At 37.9% G+C, this 16,057-nt stretch overlaps 1 protein-coding gene across 1 annotated transcript in view; it reads right to left on the minus strand.

The window, feature by feature from the left end:
* The window catches only part of INVS (inversin), an 87,227-nt gene that overhangs the window by 68,145 nt on the left and 3,025 nt on the right, over positions 1–16,057 (minus strand). Inside the window, exons 2-3 of the mRNA XM_030446394.1 lie at positions 13,044–13,214; positions 8,240–8,406 (exon numbers count right to left, since the gene is read on the minus strand). Of these exons, the coding sequence (XP_030302254.1) occupies positions 8,240–8,406; positions 13,044–13,149 (273 nt within the window). The 5' untranslated portion in view covers positions 13,150–13,214. The remainder of the gene's footprint in view (positions 1–8,239; positions 8,407–13,043; positions 13,215–16,057) is intronic.

Consider the following 16,057-nt stretch of genomic DNA (forward strand, 5'->3'; position numbering starts at 1 on the left):
CAAGACCTCGATATCCTTCCTAAACTGAGGGGCCCAGAACTGGACACAGTACTCAAGGTGTGGCCTCACCAGGGCTGAGTACAGGGGCAGAAATATATATATATATTTTTATGTTTATATGTTTATATATGTATATATATATATATATACATATATAAACAGCACTGAAAAATTTGTTTGAAGAAAAGTAATTTGTCTAAAACGTCCAACAGGCTCGATATGCAACTTAAAAGGCAAAAGTATGTGATGGGCTGCGTCTTCAAAGAGAGGAACGGGGAAACCCTGAAAAATCACCCAAAAGAAAAACGGCTATTTCAGTAGCTAAAACATCCTAGCATGTGTACCTAGCACAGGTACAACATGTGGACCTTGTTTTTACCTCTTCATCAGTCTTGGTTCTTTCTCTGGGTGTTTCTCATGTTGATAAAATAGTATATGGGTCCTACCCATAGAAGCTGAATGCAACTCGCTGCCCAAGTAAATCACTCAGGTGGTTGGAGCAGAACTTGTTTTTAGCTTCACTACACCCACCAAATGATGGATTTAATTTCTCCTGAGGTTGTGTAGAAAGACGCTGATGGAAACTGCAAAATGTAAAGAGTGTCTACTGCTTCCAATAATGTTCCAAAATATAAGACTTCTTCACCAGACTATAGGGTTCAGAAGCAGGCACTGCGGGCTGCCAGGACTGCCTTATCAGCATGAATTTCTGTTCTTCAGCAATAAGGGGGCTATCATCCAGTGAGCTCTGTTCCCCCAAACCAGGCCAGGGAAATGGTCACGCTCCCTCAGGGCTCTTCCCTATGTCTTCTCCAAAACTTCAGGCATATTTATTCTTTGTTCAACTTAGGTTTTTAACCCTCACGATTTCAACCAAAAAAATCCTTCAAACTACAGATGTGATGATGATGGCTGAATGAAATCCGTCCCTTCCCAGAAAAATACTCTCTGCCTGAACGTGCCACGAGTGCTCCTGCTGCCAGTCCTCTCTTTGAACCTTCCCCATCCACCCTCAGCCTTCACTTTTGCTATTCTAAATGAGGGGAAATAGAATTTTTGCAATGATGAGCAGAAGCAGGTAAGAGCATTCTGTCTACAGAAGGCTACAGAGCACGCCTGCCAGATACTTACAGTTTGATGCATTTTATCTGGGAACCATAGAATAATTCTCTACAACTACCTGGAGGGAGGTAGCACTCAGGTGGGGTCAGGATTTTCTTCCAGGCAACTCGTGACAGGAGGAGAGGGCAGGGCCTGAAGCTGCACCAGGGGAGGTTTAGGTTGGGTATCAGGAAGCTCTTCCTCATGGAGAGGGTGATCACGCATTGGAATGGACTGTCCAGGGAAGTGGTGGAATCACCATCCCTGTAGGTGTTTAGGGAGAGACTGGATGTGGCACTTAGTGCCTCGGTGTAGCCAGTGTGGTGGTGTTAGGTCATAGGCTGGACTTGGTGATCTCAGAGGTCCTTTCTAGCATCAATAATTCCGTGATTCTGTGAATCTGGGTTGGAAAGGACCTCCAAAGGTCACCTAGTCCAACTCCCCTGAAGCAAGCATGGACACCCTCAACTAGGTCAGGTTGCTAAGAGCCTTGTGAAGCCTCACCTTGAATATCTCCAGCAATGAGGCCCCAACTACCTCCCCGGGCAACCTGTTCCATTATTAGTGGTGCTTCAGCTTTATTTGCTCTCTTTTACGATCCAGTGCTCTCCAAAGACAATGACAGGAACTGTTTCCTGTTTAGTCATGCGATTATTCCTTTGATGCTCAAAATGATGGCTGCAGAAAAGGTGTATTCAGGGAGGCAGTCACAAATTGCAGGCAATATTTGCAAACATAGTTTGAAAGAACATGCAACTTTGGTAACCAACAGTTACTAAAATAATGTTAAGAGTTAGTTTTACACACACCACAAACTACAGAAATTCATACTATATTTATCAGTGCAGTCTGTATAAAGGCAGCATTTGATCTTTAGCTACCCCAAAATTATGATCTTGAAGTCAAAAGAGCTACTTTGGCATTTAAATTTTTGCATAACCTTGTCTTAAACTGTGATTTTATGCTAACATAAAACCAGTGAGAAATCAGACTCAGATGCTATAGTATGTGCTGTACAACTTAAGTAACAGAATTCCTACAGTCTTCTCTTCTGCAGATGAGAACTGGCCGAATTTAAACCCACAGTTTGATAGTAAAGACAGATGACTGCTTGATACCACTATAGTGACCTAACACTTAAAAAGCAGCCAACAGTGGGCACATTCTTACCTTATTACAAGGAATGAAAAGAGTGTAAGCTGAAAATACATCACCTGAAAATATTAGAATTACATGTTCCTCTCATGAAGCAATGCCCAAATCCAGTTCTCTATACTAAAAAAGAGCCACAGCTGCTATTCATCACACAAAAAGTACCACCAAAGGGTTACCTTGTTCTCTCTCAACTCAAATGGAATGCTGGTAAATTCTTATCTAAGGTTTTAAGAATATTTTTCCTTATGTCAAGGTTCACGTAGGAAGTTTCAGCCCTGTAGGGTCTCTGGCTGCTTTGTTATCCTTTCTCAGTAGTGACAGCGCAACTTTCTGTGGGGCCAATATTGTAAATCAGATCTCTGTAACAATTCTTTTCCTTCTTAAATTTTTCTCTAGTCATTTTTAACCATTTCAGTAAGGCTTACAGCATAAATTACAGTAGCATCAGCACAGCCAATAGTAAAGTGCATTTGGGAGCATGAGGACTTTTGCTAAAGAGGCAGAAAACAAATCACTATTTTGTAGAGTTCCCTTTCTATTGACTCATGAGCAGTGCCACAGCTGTGAGGAGGGGCCAGGGGAAGGCCATGGGCATGACCAACCCTCTGGTAGCTGCATCAGCAGACCTGTAACACAACACATACAAATGGCATACAAGGAACTGTGCCTTGTGCCACTGAGCATCTTTGGGCCATGCTCACTAGAGAACCTTTTGTTTGGTAAAGAAGGGGTTTGTATCACAGTTATTGTTTGTGCCTTAATTAAACACAAAGAAAACCAGAGTCCTGCATGTAAAAAAATCTTGCCTCTTATGGCTGGCTAACCAAAGTTCCTCTTTCACACCTTAGTTTGTTCAGATTTTTCAAATTTATTTAAATTATATGTTCAAATGAAAATATGACAGAATGAATCTAAAGTTCATTCATACTTCATATGAACAGAATGAATTCTGAATGAATGAACAGAATATCCATATGAACAGAATTAATATTCCTTATTATAAGCTCTCATTCAAGAGGTAACATCAGAACAGACTACCAGCCTAGGAAAAAAAGAACCTTAATTGACCAACATAATCTCTGAAAGGCACCGTAATTATTTTTTTTCATTATACAGACTGAGAAAAAAAGTTAAAAGTCCAATGTCCTTTTTAGGCTGCTCAAATAATGCCTTAAGAATAATTTGAGAGACTAGAGCTCTAGGAAATACATCTTGGAAAAGGTAGTGGGGAAAAGACACATAAGCTTGCTCCCAAGCAAATTTTACTTAGGAGCTTTCAATACAATTTTTACTTGGACAAGAAAAGAGAAATAACACTATAGGTTTTTTTTACACTTTTTCCTCTTTGTTTAAGAAAAGTTACAATTAAAGATCATTAAAACATTGCCTCACAGAATTCCTAACTGCATCCTGGAGGTACTGTTATTTATCAATAACTGTGTCAGCAAAGAATAGTATAACCTACAGAATATTTAATGATCCCGGATAATGAAAGCCACACTTTCCCACTGGAGTTGTATTAAGCTTCCTGAAACCAAAATTAATACCCTCCTGACAGTTAAGCATCCTGATAGATTATTTTAAGTGCGTATAATTAGCATCCAACAATAAAACTATTGAATTTTTTTCTAGCCTTGTTAACACAAAAGGCTGTGCTTGGGGAATTCATAAAGATTGTTACTTCCCCAGAGTAAACAGACTGCTAATAAGTGAGCATCCGGTGTGAAAAATTCTGAAAGAAGCAGTCCTGTTTTGTTTGTTTGCTTGTTTTCTTATATTAAACTGGAATTACTTAATGAAAGATTAAAAAACCAAACAAAATCATATACAGGCTATCTGTCTAAGCAGAAGTACTTCCATTCAGAAGTATCACATGTGGGTGTTTAAGCAAGTTGCAATTTAAGACGAGAAGCAAATTGCTACCAAAATGCTTACAAGTGAAAATGAATGCCTGTAGTTAAACTGCAATCCCAGTACTCACTCCTGTCTCCATAGCATGTTTATTTCATAATAATATAAGTTCCAGCAGCTTAAACAATCTTCACCCACACAGTAATACAATTCCTCAGTGTGAAATCACTGGCAAATTACGTTACTGATTTTACTTCTGTTGCAATCAGTCACTGCTTCAGCTCCGAGTAAATCACATCCACGTTCATAAAGTCACAAGTGTTTTCTGGAACTCCTATGGAAATCTTCACGGGTCCACTCCAGAAATAACTGGTATAATTTTCTGGCGGGCTTAGCTTTTCTAGGTCTTTTTTTTTCTGTTGTTTTTTTTTTAATTTAAATTTTCTGAAGTTAAAAGCTTGACCTCTCCTTTTTTTTTTCTTTTTTTTTTTTTGGGCTATGCATCCTTTCAAAATTGCTTGGGACACCTGTCCATTTACTAAGAGACCAAAACATTCTGCCTTTATAGTAACACAGAAAAAAAACAACAAGAAAAATCAAGTAACTTAATTTATGTGGTCTCCTGCCACATAACACTGATGAAGAAAAGACAGATGCTACAGAAGAACACATTGTGAATATTTGAAAAAAAATGACTTGATAAAACACATACGCCTTGAATGAGATTTGTCACAATTTGCCATAACATCAAAAATTACATCAGTTTTTTAGTGTGTCCTAAGGTACTCATCTATACTTTAGAGTGAATGAACTGCACCCTCAAGTCCATAAACTTTAAAAGTGATCAAGATTATTAGCTCAGATGTACGTGTCTGCAATGTAAACTTCTACAGTTACATGAGATTATTCTCATTCCATTGTCTCATCCCATCAATCTATTTTTAGACTGACAGATGCATGTAGCTTAAAAGCTGTAATACAAAGGATGTCTTCCACCAAATGAAAGATTTTAAGAACTTAAGTGGTAACATTAAGCAACCACTCATCAAAAGTTATAATATCAAAGTATAACCAGTTGTTCTCAAAAAGCATTGGGTCAGTCTTCCCAGCTATGCTATCAGACATATTTTTGACAAGAGACCGAGCAGCATTTACATCAAGTGCAGCAATTTTGGTACTATTTATAGATATCCAAAGCAAAACAGAGCTATTTTGACAACCCACAGTTCTGCTAGATGGCTTCTAGGACACTTGTGAGACAGCAAGTATAAGCACTTGAGTTCACCAGAATACCTGTGAGGAGCCACCTACACAACTGCAAGTAATGCAGTTAACTACTCAAAAACCAGTCAGAGGTGTCATTAGGAAAGGATTAAGGAACTACTGGTGAGACTCTCCATCACATCAGATCCTGGTTTATATGACCATATGGGTAATGCTGTCATCTTTACCTGTAATACAGGAAGAACTGAACTGAACTACCGGCAAATAGGAATTTGTATTTTCAACCCTGCATGTGTGTGTTAGCATTTTGAAGGACTGGAAGAAATGCTTTTACAAAATAAAACTCTTATAAAAAACCGTAGTAACAAACATAACAGGAGCAAAAGCTGCTTGTTATTCTGCTGGCAACAGCTGGAAGTATAAACCTTGCAGAAATTGAAGTTAAAAATAAAATAGAGACCTGATATGTACATTTGTGTACCTACAGACACACTCATCAATTACAGCCAGGTTTGTAAATCACATGGGTGTAGTCAGAAGCTAGTTATGAAAGTGCTAATGCAATGATGTTACAGCTGTTCATTTAACTCCTATCAAACCAGATATCCATCCTAGAGAAGAAAGGCAATTAGAGTCATAATTAATTTTACTTAATCCTGATGATTTATGACTGAAGTCAAGGCTACATTACATTTCTGAATGTTTGTTCTATAACAGGAATTAAAAAAACCCCCGAAGGTTCAAGGTATTTTACTAGGGCTGAAAGACATGAGCTGGCAGTCCCTTTTTATCACTGAAGTCTCCTGACAGAAAACCAGGAATAGCTGTATCTCAGGTAAGCAGGCACTTCTATGAACACCATTTAGCAGTTATTTGATGCTGGAGAAAAAAAAATCAAAGGAAAACCATACACCAGCTGTAGTTTTAGCTGATACTGAGGGAAGATAGCATTGCAGGATTCTCTGACACAAATGGAAAAAAAGCATCGTGCAGAGAATAAAACCATTTTTTTCTTTCAATAATCAGGCTTATGAATGGGAGAGTCACCATCTTGAACCTAAACACACACAGGAAGTCATTCAACTTCCTTCTACCCAGGATGGCAAAATCATTCTTTCTGTTTGGCATTAGGAGAGTATTTTTTCACAAGCTCTTTTCTTCTGAGACAGTTCTGCAGCTCTCAAATACAGCACTAACCATTTTTCTTGTCAATTCAACTGCAAGACAGTTCCAGAGTAACACCTGTAAAGGGACATGTAAAGGAAACCTGTAGAATGATAACCTAAAGAGACTCAAATATCCTGGCAAGAAACTCTAGCCCGCAAGATGTCTGCTGTGACCTGATGAGTAAAGTGGTCCAAAAAGCTTTCCCAAGAAACAGCAAAAAATGGCTACAAAATATCTAGTACTTAAGAGAGGAAGGTTCCCACTCAAGAAACCTAACTACATTTTACATCCACCTCCTTTAGCTGAGAAGATGTGTGGAAAAGTGTCTTCACTTTCTTGCCTCTTCACCGGTTTAATGTGAAGGTCTGTGTATTAATTTTAACTAAAAAAGAGTGAAAATTGGGATGCAACTTAAGAGCAATTTAGGAATATGAGATCTCCAAGCACTGTCATGCTATGACTACAAACGTATGGAGAGTTAGAAAGTCAGGTAAACCTGTCTTGAAGAAGTGCAGGACGTTGACTGACTGGCTCACAAGCTAGAACACAAAAAAAACCATCAAGTGGCCCTGGTAAACAGAGATTCACAATTAAGCAACACTGACAATGAAACTTTGGAAAAGGGTTATCTCACAGTATTTTTCTTCTCCTGTCTGAAAGTCAGCTTTCAGTACTGGTTACTGAGGAATATATTTACTTATTTATTTATTATTTTGAAAAAAAAATACAATTAGCCCTTATATTAGAGGAGAACATAAACCAAAAGTGGCAGACTGAAGGCAAAATTTTACACACATGAAATGTTGATTTTCTAAGGTGCCATAAATAGTAATTGCTCTGAAGGCACAGAATGCAGTTTTACAGGACAGCCAAGCAGTCAGCCAAATGCAAAGGAGCTACAAGGGCTGTCTCCTGACTGCTTTTTGCCACCCCAGCACTATGATGGCACAAGCAGTTTACGTGGCTCTGGAGTGAATCACATCTATCCAGTACATTACACAAGAAGTGTGTGAATGCACAAAATCTTCTGCTAAAATAGCATGAGGTAAAGATAGAACCTTTTTCTTCCAGCTGCAGTGTTGTATGAAAACACATCTTAGATGGTCCAAGTACTACATGGTACAGTCTGCCCTTTTGAGATTGCAACAAGACATAAAGAAAGAGGAGAGCACTTGCAGTGAACGTATACTATGCCAAGGCAAAGTATCTCTTGCCTTGAATAGCTTCAGTAGAAATATCCACCATATGAACGGTCAAACAGACATTTAAACAAGACTTGATATTGTTTTAATATGCTAAGATGAATTTTAAAGCCTGGGGGAAGTGTAATTTTTAAGATTAATTTTTTTTAATAAGATTAAAATGCTCATGGGCCTAACAGGTCATAAAATCTAAAGCCTGTATTAACACCAGGCAAGTAAAGTACCTTACAGAAATTTTTTAAGTCTCTGACATTGTTACATTTATAAAAGATCTGTCCTTGAAACAACATTCATAATAAGCTGGTAACTCAGAAATATGAAGATAACTGTGGTGCCCTAGAGACAAAGTTCTGATGATGACTGAAATATTTCATCAGAACGTTGCAGCATGTAACCAAACAGATGAGCTAGCCTATTTCAACTCAACTGTAACCTACTGTAGCTAATTAGAACACACTTACTCAATACATGGAAATCTTTATAATCTTTTGTAAATGCCTCAAGCTCATACCGTGGCACAGCACTTTTAAGGTGATTACCTTTTGTGCAGCAAGATGGAGAGCAGTTCTTCGGCTACGATCAGCTCTGTTAACATCAGCTCCAGCCTTCAGCAATGCCTCTGCACAGTCCAGCCTGTCAGCCAATACACAGTACATCAGTGGAGTTCTTCCAAACTGGTCCTCTTTATCTTTCAGCTCAGAGTTTCCTTAAAAAAAAAATTTAAAAGGACATGAAACAATCAAGTCTATGAGTACCTTAGAGTAGTAAAGCCTTACTAAAAAGGTATTTTGATTGAGAGTAGTAATTCCTTATGAAAAAGAGTGAATGAAGACAAAGTATAAGATAAATCCAAAGTTACTACTTTTTACCTCATTTTACTGACATTTATGGGGCATTTCAAAATATATTTACAGAAAAAAGCACATTCAGAAGACACTAGTTCCACAAATATACCTAACATCAGTAACAGTCTGCAGCAGCATAATTATTCATAATTTTTAAATAGTCATACAGGTCTTGGATACAAAAATTACTTTTAAAAATATCAACAGCAAGCAAAGCAAATGTTCCTTTTGTAACCTGAGAACTCTGTGACTAAAACAAGCTTTGACGCCTACTCACATCAATGTTTATTTAAAACACATAAAGAAGTCAATATTGCATCAATAACATTCTTTATTTCATGGCACCTTACAATATTGAAAGTACTATAAAATACTTCTCAAGCCTTTTGGAGCTGATTCAGTTAGTAAGACAGCAATTCATCTAAATAAGGTGTCTGAGATCACATAATAAATCATAATATTTTATTACTATTCTCAGCCAAATAAAACCCAATCCTGAACCAGAATGCATCCTCTGCTACACAGTTTTGTATTTCTGTTATGTCACTACGTAACAGCTACCACCTATAAATTTATGGCTATCATCTATCCTACTCATCCCAACTCTAGATACATCTCCCATGTAGCAAAATCATTTACAGTTATTCAAGGAACACTGAACACTGAATTCTGACAGATAAGTTAATTTTTCTTTTTAAATATTCCCTTATTTGCATGATTGTTGAAGCTCTAAAAGAACTCCAACAGAATCATGCTTCTCCTTTACAAATAAAATTTTCACTCTCCATCAACATGTTATATCCAGTAAATGTAGGCTTATAATTTCTACTGATTGACCTAGCAGAATGGCCTAGCAGATTAAATGTGAATCATGACGAGTATCAAGGATTAAAATTTGTTTCCCACCAACCAAGCCTCTCATAAAAAACACTTTCAAGTAATACATTGCCAACTAGAACAATCATTTGCTTGCTCACCTATTTTCTGAGTTCTATTTAAACTGTTGAGTGAATACTACAATGTTTTCATGATTCATTCTGTAACACCTCTTGCTTAGTAATTGTGATTTAGAAAACTCTGTTCTCTTAAAAAAAAAAAAAAAAAAAAAAAAGTTTAGGAAAGTTTCCAGACTCTCCTGTGAATGTAAATATAGAAAAATATTTTGCTCTTCACCCACAGACTTGTCTTTTCTGACTGCCTCTTCACCTTGACAATCCACTAGTTTTACAGCTAATTTTTATTCCTCTTACAAATTAATAAATAAAAAGTCATCTGCTCATCTACAGACCTTCATCTTCCTTTTTCAGACACAGGCTACGTGTTTTGAAAAATACCTTCTTGCTTTTAATACCCACTGGTACACTGCCATTTAGCCATGCTCACTTCCCTATGACCTTCCTAAACTTTTTCTTTTATTAAATGCTTTAAGCTCCTTTAAAATTGTGTGGCAGATTACACATGCATCCATACACAGGAACTACATGAAAATACAAAGTATGTGTTTGTATACAGTCACACACGCTCCATCAAGCCACAGATGAGGACAGTCAGACATTGGAATGGTCTCCCAGGAGAAGTGGTGAACTCCCCCATTTTGGGAAGTTTTAAGTCTCAGCTCAACGTGGTGCTGAGACATTTGACATAAACAATAATATAAGAGGGGCTGGAACAGGTGATGCTTGAGGTCCCTTCCAACCTGGCATTCTGTGATACTATGATCACTCAAGGGCTGCTCTAACAGTCTGTTTAACCAGAATCTAGGCCCTTCCTATATTAACAACTGAGTAGAGAAAAAACTGAAAAAAATGATTGTGGCACTTTGGCCACAACAACCCCATGCAGCGCTACCATGTGCCCAGGCTGGGGACAGAGTGGCTGAGAGCAGCCAGGCAGAAAGGGACCTGGGAGTCTGGATTGACAGGAAGCTGAACATGAGCCAGCAGTGTGCCCAGGTGGCCAAGAAGGCCAATGGCATCCTGGCCTGGATCAGGAACAGCATGGCCAGCAGGTCCAGGGAAGTGATTCTGCCCCTGTACTCAGCCCTGGTGAGGCCACACCTCGAGTACTGTGTCCAGTTCTGGGCCTCTCAGTTCAGGAAGGATATCGAGGTCCTGGAGCAGGTCCAAAGGAGGGCAACTAGGCTGGTGAAGGGACTCGAGCACAGACCCTATGAGGAGAGGCTGAGGGAGCTGGGGCTGTTCAGCCTGGAGAAGAGGAGGCTCAGGGGAGACCTCATCACTCTCTACAACTCCCTGAAAGGAGGGTGTAGCCAGGCAGGGGTTGGTCTCTTTTCCCAGGCAACTCTCAGCAAGACAAGAGGGCATGGTCTCAAGTTGTGCCAGGAGAGGTTTAGGTTGGATGTTAGAAATAACTTCTTTACAGAGAGAGTGATCAAGCATTGGAATGGGCTGCCCAGGGAAGTAGTGGATTCTCTGTCCCTGGAGATGTTTAAAAAGAGACTGGATGTGGCACTCAGTGCCATGGTCTAGCAAGGCAAGGGTCTAGCAAGGTTCAAGGGTTGGACTCGATGATCTCTGAGGTCCCTTCCATCCCAGCCAATTCTATGATTCTATGATTTTAATAATTAATTTTGCAGTAAAAAAAAACCTCTCCAGAAGGAGAAGGAAGAGAAACATTATGTTTCTGGATATGCCACCAGCCATATAATCAAGATGTAAAGCTTGGCTGGGTTAGGAGAGTGTTGTTGAGCAATCCAGCAAAGACATGCATAAAGCTGAAGTCCTGTCCTGAATCAGATGCTGCTGCTAAGTGCAGTGAATAACACCAATTGCTCAATTTACTTCTGACAGCAAATTATGCTTTCAGCAGTGCCTGGAAAACAGCTAAAAATATTACTCTGATGCATTCTTCTTCTGCTAGGTAATACTTTTTTTTTGGTCCTGTTCTGGCAAAAGTAAGGTCTGTGTCATATCCTGTCAAAATATGACAAAGTAAAAAAGCCATATTTTGCCATTACAGTAAGGGCTGCAAGGATTATGCAGTTTTCTCTCCCACGTAAAAATAACACAGAGAGGTTTTATTATGCTGCTGCATGATTGCAGTTAAAAGAACAGTGATTTCCATATGCAGTTCTAATGGCTAGTATGTGGTATATTTGACAAGATGTACAAGCAACACATAAGTTTTTGTTCTTTCCTGATATCAAAATCCATATTTTGACTGTGAGATTACCAAAAACATAGTGAAGACAGCAAATCCTCATTGTTGTTCTGATTGTTGGCTCATGAGCCTATCATTAAAGCTATTCTGTAGTTCCATCCCACAGATTTTGAGAAGCACATGTGTATCAACTGCTTGTATATTGTTCAAGATTTTTTTTCTACAGAAGAGGGAACATACAACAATAAAAGCAACCAGTGTATGCTTGAGCCATCAAAAGACAAAATAAAGTTATAAACCCATAAAAAATTGTTTCAATTAGTGAAGCTTCTGTAAAGTCATTTCCCTCAAACTTTTCTTGTATTTGAGTGAAATAACTTATAATGATCTTTGGAGAAAATTAGATATACCTTGTAAAGAAGTCTGATTTATACAGCTTAGACAACAGATCCACACATCTTACTATCTTGTCTTTAACACAGGTCAGCAAAAGATACATTAAAAAACTTAAGTATTGGTTTGATGTGATTACCATTAAATCCTTTACACCCATTAAAACTGACTGTCAATGCCATAAATATAGACTGTCTTATCATCTCACAGTCCTTCACCCTCACCAAGTTCCAGCAATGAGATTTTCAAAAAAGGCTGAGCAAATAAAATTTCTACATCATCAGCTGTGATTGTATTTAATCAGAAACTCTGCAAATCAAGGTATTCACCTATCATACCACAGCCTTCCATATGTATATAGGGTTGCTTTTGGAATACAGAACCTGGAATGCCAAAGAGTTCTTAAACAGAGAGGCAAGACAAAATCATAGGCTTTTTATTGTTGGGAATTTTTTTGTTAGCTTCAATAGGACCAGATTCTCTCCTTATTATTATTAATTTGTCTTGAGAAACACTGTTAGTGTATCAGAACCAAAATAGCAAATAGGGATGGCTCATTTTGTTCCCAAATACTATGCTGTGCAAATACTTCATTAATTATAATGAATCATCGATAAAAAAAACAGGCTTATCAAATTTCCAAAAAAAGCAATGATTTAAAAAGTAAGGATTTGGAGCCAAAATATTTCAGTCCGAAGCACTTCACCAGAGTCTCAGAATCCTGGTAACAGGACTCTTGAGTAACTTTTCTGATTGTATTATTTACCAATATCTTTTACCTTGTTTCACACAGAAGTACTAAACAAAGGCAACTGATAATAAAAAGTAAGAAAAATAAAGTCTTATTTTCAGGACTATATTTATTCTAGAAAGGCAGATAATTAAGAAATTAAAACACATGTCAAAGATCAGACCAGTAAGTCAAAATCAAAAAAAAGCTTCAGCTCTGAACTAACCAAAATGCATCTACAGTGAAAACATTTACCTGCTATTAGCTTCTGGAGGGTGCTCTTATCTCCATTAACAGCAGCAGCATGCACTTCAGATGCTAACGAGGAACCACTGAAGAGGCAGTTTGCTGAAATATTCATAACTCTTTCACAGTATTACCATAGGTCAGATCTGTACCACCATCATTTTCTGTAGGACTGGAGTTCTAGGGAAAAAAAAAAAAAAGCAGTAAAATATAATTAATTTTACAATGAGTTGTTAAAATGTCTCAAACAATGCTAAAGAGAATAAACCGTTCTGTTAAAAACAGGAAAGAAAAAATGCATTTTTTATTTTGCAGATTAAAATCTATCTGCAGCCAAGATTCAACCAGAAAAAGCCTACATTAAGAGGATTTGTACATATATACACTATAACTACATTACTTTCAACAAAAATTTTAGTTGATAAGCTTTACAAAAGTCTGAAAATAGGACAATGCTTATCTACAATTACAAGGAACCCTTCAGAATGTTGGCATGTATGTTTCAATTTAGGAACCTATGGAGTTTGTTGCCAAGCATCAACTTAATATACTCCTCCAGTACTGGGTATCTGCTTACAGCAGACCTTACAGCAGCCTTTCAGTACTTAAAAGGATCCTATAAGAACAATGGGGACCAACTTTTTAGCAGAGCCTGTTACAACAGGACAAGACAAAACTAAAGGAAGGTAGATTTAGAGTAGATACGGGGGAGAAATGGTGAAATATTGGAACAGGTTGCCCAGGGAGATGGTAGAAGCCCCATCCCTGGAAATATTCAAGGTCAAGTTGGATGTGCTCTGACCAACCTCATCAAGTTGAAGATGTCCCTTTGAACCCTAGCCATTTGGTGATTCCATGATTCTGTCACTCTCTTCCAACCTATAATTATTTCCACTATATAATATTATATCCACTTCCTGAAGTGGATTTGGCTTCTGTGTATGTAGTACTCTGCAAATTCTGCTATTTTTCGCTCACCTTTAAATCTCTCTACTATAAATTTCTCTACTATAACCATGTCCAGTTTTCTCTTAAAATTATGTAAACTTAAAAGCATCCACATTATCCACTGAGAAGGAGTTCTGCACCACAACCAAACACTGTATGGGCAAACCATTTTCATCTATCTTGTCCTGGCTCTTGCCATCTGAGGGCACTTAATCCTTGCCTTAGAAGCAAACAATTCTATCAGTATTACTTATCTATCAGTAACATATCCTCCCCAAGTTTATCTTCCTCTATCTGAGAGTTGTATCTTGCTTAGCTGTTAACCAGGCAGCAGCTTTTCTGTATGCATGACCATTTTAGTTTCCCTTTTTTGGACATCGTGTTGTAATCCTTTTGAGATAGAAAAAAACATCCACTAGTTATTCAAGATACAGGCAAAACCTTGATTTATGCAGTGCCATAATGGCATTCTCTTACTTTTGCTCTATGTCTTTCCTGAATCACATCCACCATTACAGTTGCTCCCTGAGCCCTCTTAGAAACTGCCACCTTTGCTGAACTACCACTGCTTCAAAATCAGCTCAGGTCCACACACTATTTTAAAAACGCAAAAAGACCTGAATGCTTGAAAACTTTTTGATTTTCTCCAGAGGTATCAAACGTTTGAACTTCTACTTTCAGTTCTTACCACACTTCACATTTGAAATTGAAAACAAACTGAGGTGAGCAAACAATAAATGTATACATCATGGGAAAAAAAGAGAAGGTATCTTCTGTCTATTGAATTCTGGGAATTTTTCACCTCATCTTCCGTCTTAATTTAAATACACTCCTTTTTCATGACCTGCATTTACAACATAGTACACTTGGAAAACTGCAAGAGGAAGTTATTTTGCTTCAATTGTTATTTTCAACCATCTTTGGTTTATTTGTTCTATAACTTTCCTATATTGTTACACAGCATCTCATTATTAAGATAATTGCAGGTGGATACATATCAACACTGAGGGAAATGTTATTAAAATACCAAAAAACCACTACTTTCTATATAAAATAATGTGAAAATTTGTACAGTAAATACTAAGCATGAAGTAATAAAGGTAAAGGCCTTTATCTGGAAAAAAAAAAAAATCAAACACAACTTAATACTGTAATGTAATTGCAGACTATTCTTCACAAGCTCCAAACTTCCTTGGAGAGCTGCTAACAAAATTAATACAGGAAGCTGCATGTCAAATCTAATCAGTTACGCAAAGAACACCTGCACACAATCACGGTATCAGGTCGTACCACATCCCTGGAATAAGCACAAACACCGAACCATGTGGTTGTGCAAACCTGATCAACACCACATCAATATGCTGCAATCACTCTACATGAAAACACTCAGGTAAAACTCATCGTCTAAAGCGTACCACATGATAACTGCTAAGCTTTTAACACACTAGTGTCTAAATTGCTACTTCTCCATCTTGTCCTCAGATAGCCAAGCACATGATATGTCTCTTCTTCCAATGGTTAACCATATCATCCTTTCCTGAAGTCTGTCTAAACGAATTTTCACAAGATATGAAAATGGCTTCACCATGTCCTAAGAAATCCAACACCTTACCCTCCAACACAGAAAGTAGTAATGGTGTGTTTAGGAATGCATGAGATGCCAGTTTCCTGGATATGTATCACATACTAGAACTCCTCACTACTGGAATGCTACTATGGATATCCTTCTGCTGTTCCTCAGTCACTTCGGAACCAGGAGTAAGCATGGTACTGCCTAACTTAATCACTCCTTAAAGAACATGCATTATAGAAACATGCAATGGTTCACCACATTTTGATAAAGCAAGTAGTTTCCTCAAACCTACTCCTCTTCAGGACCTCTATAGAGTCCTGAAATCAATAATTGTCTCAAAACAGACACCCTGAAAACAATGGGCATTGTGTTCAGGTGGGGTCCTCATTCAATAAGCCATCTGAACACTGTTCTCACATGAAGAGTCCCTTGTGCTGTATCTATCCTGACAAGCAGAACACTGTCCTTGCAAAGGGAGCCCCTCATTCAGTAGCCATCCTGA

This window comes from Calypte anna, chromosome 2 (assembly GCF_003957555.1).
Source record: "Calypte anna isolate BGI_N300 chromosome 2, bCalAnn1_v1.p, whole genome shotgun sequence".
Classification (NCBI taxonomy): Eukaryota; Metazoa; Chordata; class Aves; order Apodiformes; family Trochilidae; genus Calypte; species Calypte anna.